This window comes from Dendropsophus ebraccatus, chromosome 1 (genome assembly GCF_027789765.1).
Source record: "Dendropsophus ebraccatus isolate aDenEbr1 chromosome 1, aDenEbr1.pat, whole genome shotgun sequence".
NCBI classification, from domain to species: Eukaryota; Metazoa; Chordata; class Amphibia; order Anura; family Hylidae; genus Dendropsophus; species Dendropsophus ebraccatus.
This window is the reverse complement of record NC_091454.1, coordinates 69,378,542-69,390,523: the sequence shown is the minus strand read 5'-3', so window position 1 is coordinate 69,390,523 and position 11,982 is coordinate 69,378,542. Positions and strand designations below refer to the sequence as shown.

The 11,982-nt window shown below is 42.5% G+C and overlaps 1 protein-coding gene across 2 annotated transcripts in view; it reads right to left on the bottom strand.

The window, feature by feature from the left end:
* Positions 1–1,483: 1,483 nt before the first annotated feature.
* The window catches only part of ARHGEF37 (Rho guanine nucleotide exchange factor 37), a 53,506-nt gene continuing 43,007 nt past the window's right edge, over positions 1,484–11,982 (bottom strand). For both annotated transcript variants that reach the window (XM_069972390.1, XM_069972396.1), the window contains exons 14-15: positions 7,668–7,867; positions 1,484–2,533 (exon numbers count right to left, since the gene is read on the bottom strand). In XM_069972390.1, coding sequence (XP_069828491.1) covers positions 2,315–2,533; positions 7,668–7,867 — 419 coding nt within the window. In that variant the 3' untranslated portion in view covers positions 1,484–2,314. The remainder of the gene's footprint in view (positions 2,534–7,667; positions 7,868–11,982) is intronic.

Genomic DNA, 11,982 nt, shown 5'->3' with positions numbered 1-11,982 from the left:
TGTGCGTCACCAAGCACTTTGCACTACGATAAATAATATGATAAATCCCCACAATGGTGCCCCATATAGAACTCAGCCCCCCCAAATGGTTTCCCATATGGTGCCTCACATAGTTATAGTGTCCCATATAGTAGCCATCCCCCCACAATAGAGTCCCTTATAGTAGCCAGCCCCCACAATAGAGTCCGATATAGTAGCCAGCCCCAACAATAGAGTCTCATATATAGTAGCCAGCCCCCACAATAATGTCCCATATAGTAGCCAGCCCCCACAGTAGAGTCCCATATAGTAGCCAGCCCCCACAATAGAGACCCATATAGTATCCAGCCCTCCCAATAGTGGCCCATATAGCAGCCAGACCCCCACAATAGAGCCTTATATAGTAGCCAGCCCTCCCAATAGTGGCCCATATAGTAGTCAGCTCCCCACAATAGTGCCCAATATAGTAGCCACATCCTACAATAGTGCCTCATTTAGTATCCAACCTCCCACAATAATGCCCCACATAGTAGCCAGCCTCCCACAATAGTTCCCCATATAGTAGCAAGCCTCCCACAATAGTGCCCCATGAAGTAGCCAGCCTCCCATAATAGTCCTCATGAAGTAGCCAGCCTCCCATATTAGTCCCCATGCTGTAGCCAGAGCCTGCATACAATAGCCAGAGCCTGTAAGGGCCCTCACGTGCTGTTGCTCAAACCTTTACTGTATCTCCTGCACAGAGCTTTGACTCACATGCCAGGAGGAGAGGAGGGGGAGGACATGGATCTGCCTGCGGCCTGAACCTGTCACCCTGGACAGCTTCCAAACCCACCCTACCCCCTGGATATGGCCCCTATACTTACACTATCCTGCCGGTCCCGTATCTGATGCCAATGCCGCCGTGGAGAAACAGCCGTCCGCGCAGATGAGTGGGCGGTCGTATCTCCTAAGCAGGATCAGCATCAGGAGCGGGACCGGCAGGATGGCGTAAGTATAGGGGCCATATCCAGGGGTCGGGTGGGTTCGGGAGCCATCCATGGGTAACAGGTTCCCAGCGCACATTGCAACAGATTATAGTATGGGCAGTCCAGAAGACCGCCCATATTATAATCTGTTGCGATGACCTATCAGCGGGCCAGCTCTAGGAAATCAATTGATTTCCTAGGTGGGCCAAAAATAATGGCACTGAGGGCCAGATTTGGCCCGCGGGCCAGAGTTTGACATGACTGTGTTTGTTCATCTGTGCCTGACCTGAAATAAAGGATCCTTTTAATTGATCATTAAGTGCTGCTTCTGTATCTCTATTGTTTGGACTTTATCATACTTTTGTGAGCTAAGCACTGCTGAGTGGTAGTCCAGCCCGACACCGTAACTTGGACTAGGAGCCTGAGACGGAAAAGGTTTGAGTGCCCAATGTATGTGCACATTAGACTCTATAACCATATGGTCTGGTCATAGTTCAATTTGACAATATGAACAAACTGCTGTAATATCTATACAGACATAAGATCTGGTAAAGGATTTATTTGATTAGTACATTGTATTACATCTGCAAGTAGCCATAGGCTATGTTCACACTTCATTTAAAAAACAGAGAAAGGCGCCCACTTTTTCTATTTAAAAAGGTGTCCCTTTTTGCCGCAATTTAATTGACTTTAATGCAATGCATTGAAGTAAATGGAATGACGGACGTCCAATGCACACAGTGTGTTAAATGATGGACGTTGTCTGCATGGACGTCAAAATACTAATCATGGCAATTGTTTTCAAACATGTTTTGCAAACACCGGACGTTATTTTTTGGTTATTCATACAATTTTTTTTTGTTCACCGTCCTTTCATCGTTTTTACTATTAACTTCAATGGGCTTTTCAATTAAAGACACTCAAAGGCCAATTAGTCCACCTGAACTAGAATAACGTACCAGCAGCTGTTATTGCACTGATGGGTGGCCACATTGACGGATGTCATTTTTTCTTTAAAAAAATGGAGAGGAAAACACATTGTGGGAACATAGCCTTAAGGTAACGATTCCTCCTGGTGTAAAAACTTCCTTATTCTATTTTATTAAGTATAATATAGTAAGATATGTGTAGAGAGAGTCCAACTATTCACAGTAGAAGTAAATGAGTTTCTTGAATACTTCATGATACAAAATATTATATTGCATAGTGCAGACAGTATTTTATGTGTTTGGTTAGAGCTTATCAGGTATAAGAAAGTCTTTATAAAAGCTGTTGTTTTATTTCAAACCAAACCAGCTTCATCCATATAAGACAAAATGCGCCAGTGATATATATAAGGATTAACTTCTAGTATCATTAGAATAGCTCAGTTATGTATAATTTCCTAATGAAGTCCTCCGGGAGAGTTCTTGCACGGGTACTTTCAGTAGGTAGCTGGAAGGTACATAGCCCCTTTGTCCACTCACTTCCACCAAGCTCCACAATGGGCTTCCATTCTTGTCATGTGGCTCCAGAACAATCACTGGCTCCCCCTCTCTTATACTGACTTCATACTGGCTGCGAGCTGTGAATGAATACCCTGCAACAATCTGGAAATAAAACATTAGCAGTCAGTACTCAGAATAAACAAAGTAAAATTTAGTCTATAGTCTATAGATAAGCAAAACAGGTTCTAAAGCTTTCCAAAATGTATGGCTTGTAGTGGAAAAGGTGGTGGATTACCCCATTGGACTGAAAGAACAGGAGCATAAACTGCTATAGATCACAAGAGCATAAATAAAAATAAAAAAAATTGATGGATGAACTCCAATTACTGGTGCAGTATACTAGATTAGTGATCCACCATAGAAGAACACATGGACAATACACAGTTGCAATGACAATATTGTGTTGCTTAGTGGCCGCTTTCTCCGCCGGCGGCACCCTTGGGGTTTGGTCCTGTGACATTGGGGTTGCATGGCCATTCCGTGGCCCCCCTTCCCTGCTTGCGCATGCTTTGCGGGGTTAACCTTCGCTGACTGGCACAGTGTTGTTTGGTTAGGGACTCATGTGTATCGAAGACCTGCACGTGATACATGAGGCAATATGATTTGATCAAATTATATACTAACTTCTGATGTTGGTTTTTAATGTAGCTGAACAAGCTTTCGAATCAACCATGGGTGCAATGTGCAGCCATTTCTGTCCTTTAGGCTTGTGCACTGACAATATTACACATATGTTCACCAGAATCAGTTTGGATGGTATAATACCAGTGTGTTAAATTTCACATGTGACATTGGAAACATTTGCAATAATTGACGATTGGACATACAGTGGTGCCTTGGATTACGAGCATAATTCGTTCCAGGACCGTGCTTGAAATCCAAATCCACTCTTAAACCAAAGCAAATTGTTCCATATGAAATCATTGAAATGCAGACAAATGGTTCCACACCCCAAAAATAATGATTTTATATTCTGAATAACATGTAAAACAGATTAAACAAACATTTAGAAACAGCTGAATATGTCATGTTATAAGTTACTATACAGTATAGCAATCAGCATGTGAAGTATAATGTATAGTGAGTGCATAAACCTGAAAAACAGCAGCAGTTTATAGATACAGGATGAAACTGCAGATCCCCATAATGCAGGAGCGTAGTACAACAGGCTAGAATAGAGAAGCAGGGCTGCTGTCAAAGGTCTGTGTGGTCACATGACAGTGATGGGGAAGGGGTGTGTGTTCAGCATGGACCAATCAGGACTGACAGACTGCAAGGAGCATGAAGGAATGAGCAGGACATATGTGTGCACATAATGCAGCACTCTCTGTCCAGGGAGAGAGGAGTTACAGCAACGAAGAGATTGCCTCCACAGTCCTGTCCCCTGATGTAAGCCCCAGCCTGAAGTAAATCTGCTATGATTTGGAAGGTGAGAGAGACTTCCTGGGTCAGAGTACAGTGCTGCAGACCACCCTATGCAGACCATGCCCCTCCATAATTCGCTCTCCCACCCAGTACAGGGAGCTCTTAAACCAAAGCAATGCTCTTAAACCAAGTCACAATTTTGCCCTGTACCTTTTGCTTACAGCTTAGAAACTGTGCTGGACCCCTCTCCCTAGGGGAACTGCTTTGTTACTAAATAAAGGGATATTAAAGGGGTTATTCAGTGCTACAAAAACATGGCCACTTTCTTTCAGAGACAACACGACTCTTGTCTCCAGGTCAGGTACAGTTTGCAATTAAAGGGGTTATCCAGTGCTACAAAAACATGGCTACTTTTCCCCCTCTCTTGTCTCCAGTTCAGGTGTGCAATTAAGCTCCATTTACTTCAATGGAACTGAGTTTGAATTCCCAATCTGGAGACAAGAGAGAGGGAGAAGTGGCCATGTTTTTGTAGTGCTGCATAACCCCTTTAAGCTCCATTCACTTCAATGGAACTGAGCAGCAAAACCCAGCCCAAGCTGGAGACAAGAGTGGGGTTGTCTCTGGAAGAAAGTGGGAATGTTTTAGTAGCGCTGGATAACCCCTTTAATCTTGGGGCCATGGGAAGTAAAGGGAACTAAACAGTAGGCTGAACTTTCCTTGGAGGCAAAATCAGACATAATGGGAGGCTCATTTCAATCTATGCTATAGATTCCCATTGTTTCTAAGTAAGTCACTGGAATACAGTAGGATTCCCCAACTCCAGGACTTACCACCAGGTCATGTTTTGAGGATTTCCTTAGTAGTTGCTATAATTATAGTCAGAGCATTTGGTATACCACAGGTTTTCTATGCATGGGATATCCTGAAATAATTACCTGTTGGTCATCCTTGGGGTCTGGCTTAGAGCATACAAAAAGTAAAAATAGAGACCTGCAAAATATTACATTGCCCCATATGTATTTTTTCTTAGATCATATAAACTAAAAAAAGAATATGTTTGGAACAAAGATGATAAGTGTTCTGAGCAACAAAAGAATTTCCCATTGGTCACCAATCTTTAGATTCTAGGAACTGTGGCATAGATTGAATCATTAATGATAGTTAAAGGGGTTGTCCCACAAATTCCCTATCCTCAGTAAAGGGAATAATTAACTAATCGAAAAAGATTGACCACTGGGACCCCCAGCAATCTCCAGAAGAGGGATCTGATGCTCTTTGCTGAAAGGAATGGTATTGTGCATGCAAGATCTTGTTGCTACGGCCGTGATTGGTACGGAACGTACGTTGTGCTGCAGGCCGAGGAAATCCCGGCCAGAGTGTATACACAAGGTATACACTCCGGCCGGGATCCCTAGCCGCACCGTAGAAAACTGACATGTCAGTTTTCTGCTGCGCTATTCATTGAATAGCAGCCACAGAAAACCCTGTCAGTGCACACTATGGAGCGAGTGGCTCTGGCCGCATGCTCCATAGTGTGCAGTGGGGAGTTCTTATGCGGGGCACACACGTATGTGCCCGCATCAGGACTCTGTGGCCCTAAAGATCATCCGGACAGTACTGCAGTACCGGCCAGAATGATCTTTTCTGAGACCAGCCATTCCGTGACCCAGCCGGTCATTGAACAGCCGGTCTCATACTAAGTGTGAACATAGCCTTAAACTGCAAATAATGGGCTACATTGTAAGTCTATGGAGATCGTTTCCTGAAGAGAGATGGTGGGAAAAGAAGTGCCTTTGTAAGGACTGTACCTGTTAAGAGCCTGTTGCGGTCCTCGAATCATAAAGCCTGACCGAGAGTGCACTTTTGGCAGTATTATTGTGCTAATTTTGTGTTTCTTTTGCTCATCTTAAAGTGACTCTGTACTCACAATCTGACCCCCGCAAACCACTTGTACCTTCGGATAGCTTCTTTTAATCCAAGAACTGTCCTGCGGTCCGTTTTGCAGGTGATGCAGTTATTGGTATAAAAAACAACTTTTAAACTGGCAGCCCCATGCCCTACAGGAGTGGCATAGATTGCGTATGCATTAGGCTGGCACACCCTCTCTGTCCCTCCTTCCCGCCCTCCTCATCATTAGGAATGCTCCAGGCAGATTGCCTCCTATTCCCCACCTGTTTAGCCCGCCACATGGGCTGGATCGTTAAGACACCTGTGCAAATGTTCAGCATGGAGAAAAGGTTCCAGTGGCATTCCTAATGATGAAGAGGGTGGGGAGGAGGGACGGAGGGGTGGTGCAAAGTTAGGCCACAGATATTCTAAGCCACACCCGTAGGCTGTAGGTTTAAAAGTTGTTTTTTAAGAGAATAACTGCATCACCTGCCAAACGGACCCCAGGACAGATCTTGGATTAAAACCAGCTATCTGAAGGTGCAAGTGGTTTGGGGGGGGGCCCTCCTCATCATCAGGAATGCCCAAGGCAGAATTTATCCTATTAATCACTTGTCTGAACACTGCACATATGCATTGTTCAGACAAATGATATAGGAGAAATCCTGCCAAGGGGCATTCCTAATGGTGAAGAGGGTGGGAAGGAGGGACAGAGAGGCGGTGCAAGCCTAGGGCATGGGTACTCTAGGCCACGCCAATTTGACATGGCGCTGCAAGTTTAAAAGTTATTTTTAGGACCATAACTGCATAACTTGCCAAATGTACCCCAGGACAGATTATGGATTAAAAGCAACTATCTGACGGTACAAATGGTTTGGGCGGAGGGGGTGGGGGGGCAGATTGTGGGTACAGAGTCGCTTTAACTTTGTTGCTTTGGTGATTTCTGCCAGTCAATATGTTTTGTATGTTTTTTTTTTTATCAGATGTCTGTGGTTGGAGGTCAGGGGGATCTCCAATCTGACACCTGACCTCCTATAAATCTCCAGGGTATTAATCCCCTGCTGGCTATTAAGCCTAGTCTTCTAGCTAGCTAAGCATCCTTTGTTAGTCTCTGTGTGTATTCCTGCCTTTCTGACAACTGTATCTGCTCTTTGACTATCCTAGTTTTCTGTCTGCCCTGAGCTTTTGGCGTTCTTATTGACTAATCTTTGGATCTCATTTTTGTACCTTTGCTGCCCAGTAGTTGTGACCTTGGACCGTGTGACCGGCTACTTGTTAGTCTATTTGTGTCTGCCTTCATTGTGCTACTGTACCTAAAATAGCGACGGTTGCCCAGTTGTCCGCGGCTGCCTAGGGTTGATTATGGCAAGTAGGCAGGGTCAGTGGGTGGGGTGCAGGGTACACTTCCAACTTCCCTGTCTTCCCCAGTCATACCAGCTTATGTGTGCTTCTGTCAGCTTGTTTTAGAGATCGTGGGGGGGTCTGAACACCGTTTAATGAGGTGGCCCCACATGCTCGCCATAGTTCTAAAGCTCATCATTGGACCCACCCTTTAGGAAAGTCAGGAAGTTCTTCAAAGGCCAGCCTGATTATGCATGTATGAATATGCACAGGCAAGGCATCCCTAAAGGAGGCAGAAGGCGGGCTGAAGGGGTGCTCTGTGGGGCAGAGAAATACCCCCAGTACGTCAAACAAGCACATTTACATATTTGCTCTTAATCAAATAGCACAAAATGGAGGGACCACCAGAAAGAAGAAGCACAGCGGCGCAAACATCAGGTAGGCAACAGCAGGGGGATATCAGCAGGGGATTCATTTGCATGAACCTGCTGATAGTTCCCCTTTAAGGTAGCCACAATTTCCACCTGATCTCTTTACATTTTATTTTAATTGAAAAAGCATACACAAACATAGGATGAAAGGTACGTAGGAATATATCTGTAGGAAATATTGTATATTAGACTGTTGTGTTTATTCAGTTTACCTGGAATGCTGTACTAACATCCTGTGGCTGTAGGAAAGTTGGATATGGGCACGCTTGGGTTGTACTAGAATGTCTCCTTGTTTCCAAAGTCTTCATTGTCCCTGGGGAACTGTAGGTATGTGTTGGACTTTGCAAATGTGTTGGACTTTGTGTGGCTTGGTATAGCTGTAGTTTGCTGCAGGGAACATATCCCCTTAATCCTGTTAAAAAAATAAATAAATAAAAAACAGAAGAAAAGAAAATGAATAAAAAGAAAAGTTTTGTAAGAAAGGTTCGAAATATAAGACATCCAATAGAATTATTTTTTACAGTGTGGCAGGAGAATTATGAACTGGGATTCGTCCACATCAAAGTACAGATCGGTGAATGCCAGGGCCCAAAGTTTCCCAGCAGAACACTGTCGAGAGTAATACACTACTACCCTGTCGTCCTTCCAAAGAGCATCCTTGGAAAAAGACAGACCTGACCATCCACATGATTCATGCAATCAGACCACCTTCTTCCATTGCTCCATTCTATTTCTGCAATAGGGGGATATATAGAAACTATCAATGAACCCTGAGTGCCACAATCCTGTCATACATTTAGCATCTGTCATTCTTTCGACCACTTATATTAGATGTCACCCATACTAGGAACACACAACACCAGTCATTTGGGAAATGCCTTAGTGTCTTACTGTTAATACGCTCATCTCTACTTTTAGCCTTTATCAAGGTCATTCAGATCCCTACACTTTCCATTTTCCTGCTTTCAACAAATCAATCTCAAAACTTTATCACTTGTTGACTTACAAATCTCCTTGACACCAGATAACCTCTGTCACTCACTTCACCTGTCAGTGTTTTTATATCGGACCAAGATTCCTCTTTTAGGGTGCCTTCACACATACAGACTCGCAGCAAAAAACTTGCTGCGAGTTTCTGCGACGAGCCAAGGTCCTGGAAGGCCCCTATCACTACATACAAGCAGTGGTCTGAAAGACCGCTGCGTGTATGTAATGCAGCCGCCCGCTTAACCCCTTCGGCTCCCGCACCGCTGTCTCCATACATTACCTGGCTCTGGCTTCACGGGGTTCCGGGGGTCCTGCTCTGCCGCCCAGCCAATCAGTGGCTGCGGCTGGGCAACACACTGATTGGCTGGGCGGCAGAGCAAGACGCCGGGACCCCGTGCAGCCAGAGCCAGGTAATGTATGGAGACAGCGGTGCGAGAGCCGAAGGGGTTAAGGGGGCGGCTGCATTACATACACGCAGCGGTCTTTCAGACCACTGCTTGTATGTAGTGATAGGGGCCTTCCAGGACCTCGGCTCTAGAGAAACTCGCAGCGAGTTTTTTGCTGCGAGTCGGTATGTGTGAAGGCACCCTAAGGACTATACACATCTTGACTTTTCATAGTACATGTGGATTTGAAATCTCTAATGTTTTAAATTCCTTAGTAACCAGGCCAATTTGGGCCTCAGTCCCAAAACTGTTTTCTTAATTTTTTTCATTGTTGCATTCTTTTACTTTTTTTTAATCCATGTAGCAAGGGACAAGTTGGACTTTTTGGGTACCACTTTAGGGTTTATATAACTTACTGATTAAATGTTATTATATTTTGGGTGGGGAAATGTGAAATTAGTCTTTTAGCATTCTACATTTCCAGCATTCACCCTCAACATTTTAGTCAGTACGATTACAGCGACACCACATTTATACAGCTTTTTAGGTTTTAATAGTTTGTCACAACAGGAACACTTTTTATATAAAAAATAAATACATATATTTTTAAATATTTAATGTTTTACTAAACTTGCGATTCTCGATCCTGGGAGTTAGTGTGGGAGCCTGGCAGCCGAGTTCCAGTGAGCAATCCAGACATGGAAGACCTGCGCCAGGCTGCTGCTTTAATAAGGCAGCGTCCTAGTATAAAGCCCCTTGAGACAGCACTTGAAAGTAAAAAAAATCTGTGGCTTTATTCACACCCCTGCGACTTTTTTGCTATACACAGTAGCCTTTCTCAAGCGGCTTGAGAAAGTCTACTGTTTATAGCTGAAACGTCGCAGAGGTGTAAATAAAGCCACAGATTTTTTCACTTTCAAGTGATGTCTCCTTCTATTGCTTTTGGATTACCTGGACATAGAGCCCAGTCTGATAAGGCGTACACTATCCTAACTTTGTTTGCATTTTGCCAGTGCTGTAATACTGTATGAAGTAAAGCCCCTTAATGACTGTTGTAAAAACGTGTATGGGCTGTCACTAACAGGTTAGATTTGCTTCTCACTATGTAATGCAAAAATGTTTGTTGCTTTTTCTATAAGCCGGGGTTTTGTGAAAAGCTTGAAGTCAATATGAAATAATGAAAAGTCAAATCCAAACAGTATTTTTCTTAATGGCATAATGGAGTTTTTAGACTCAATCCATATTGTTATTTTTTCTACTCCCTCCGCCCCCCCCCCCCCCCCCAATTCTTCAATAGAAATCTTAAAATCACATAAAAAACACAGGGGTTATAATACAAAATTTAAAAAGCCAATACTATTACACACTAAAGTGAAAATAAAAACAGTGAAAAAAGTTGAGATACAGTAAAAGCTGCTGGCAGTTTTTTTTCTGGTGTTTTTCAGCCCAAAGAAAAGCCATGCAAAATATGTGTCTGCAGAAAGCCTAACACACAGAGATTTAATAAGATGTGATTTTTATGTTAGTAGCTTGATATAGGTAGGGGGGGGGGGCAGTACCATTTTTTGTGTCCCTTTTTCATAAAGGAAATTATTATATAGGGGAAATATTATGTATTAACCATTTATGGAGTATTCCAATTTTCATTTGTGGGATTTCCTTTTTTCTACCTTGCCCTGTGGAAGCCCTTATGTTTTCATTTTTCTACTAGAGCCATGTAGCCATTTGTAGCTGTTTTGCAGCGATCATCAATTTATTGTTGCTTCCTGAAATGGGTTGTCTCTGGTAGAATAATTCTTTTGAGTATTGATAAGGTTATAGATTTCAATAGTAAACAGATTGAGTGTTCATATTTATGACCACATACCTATTCATAAGAAAGTGACATATTAAGCATAAATATTTTCTATTTTGTGTTGATACTTTATAATTTATCTACCCAAGAACAAAAAACACTACTTTGTGGACTGTCGAAATGGACCATGAAAAATGACAGTAGAAATGGCAGAGAGCCCCTGTGACACTCTTGTCACACATAGTCCATGTGCTGACCTTTATTGAAATCATTGGCTTATAAATCAAAGACTAATGCCAGATCTGCTTGACCTTCTCTTGTGTGAGCTCTTTGTGTCATCTGACAGGTATCTATTGGAGTTAGGTGTCTATTAACAGCACTATAAAAATACACATGAAAAGAGCTGTCACGTGAGGATTAATGATGGGACAAATATAAAGGTACAACTTTTCATTTCCTCTATAGTGAGAATGTTCAGGTTTGACCGAGTTTATTTTAACTATGTCATAGATGTTTATGACAGGAACAATAATTTACCTTAAGGAATCATACATTGTGAAGGTGAATAATATTTTAATAATCTCAGAATATTTATGCAAAGTGTAATGCCTTATGGCTATGGATATCTTTACATAGACATTTTTTTTTATTAGTGCACTTAATAAGGTGAAAAGACACATTTTAAAGAGGTCCTTATTAAAAAAATGTTTAGTTTGTGTTCTTCAGCGTCTGTTACCACTAAGGTCCATCAGAGAAGCAACTGTCTGACGGGTTTGTTATTAGCCTTTTTTTAAAGACCTATGGAGAAAGTGTTTTTGTATCACATGTTTTTTAAAGTTGTCCATAGCCTTTACAACAAAGATTTGTCTTTTTAGTTTCATATACAGTGGGAACAGAGGCTACAGTTTCAGTAAAGGGTAAGTTCCTGTGTAATACAGAGACAACAAGGGAGATTTATCAAAAAGGGGCAGAGCAATAGTGGACTTGGTCTCAACAATATTGCCCTAAATAGTTGGAGGGTCTGTATCAACAAGGCATATTTGAGTCTCCCATAGACATTTTCTATCCCATTTTTACCAACTACTGTAATAAAAAAAACTTTTATTATGTCTCAAAATAAATGGGTATCAGAGTAAAGAAACAATAAAAACATATCCTCTATGTGGACTTCTTTTATGTTTCTTGATATTACTGACATTGAGAAGTCCCCCTCCCCCCCACCCACACACACAAACTTTTATTTACTCTATGGTACTCATCATATTACAATGATTGTTAGGGCCAGTTCACACAGAGTACAATCGGTGGAATCCCGCTTGCTGTCTGTTTCAGTGGGACAACTCAGGCGCCTCAGCTTCT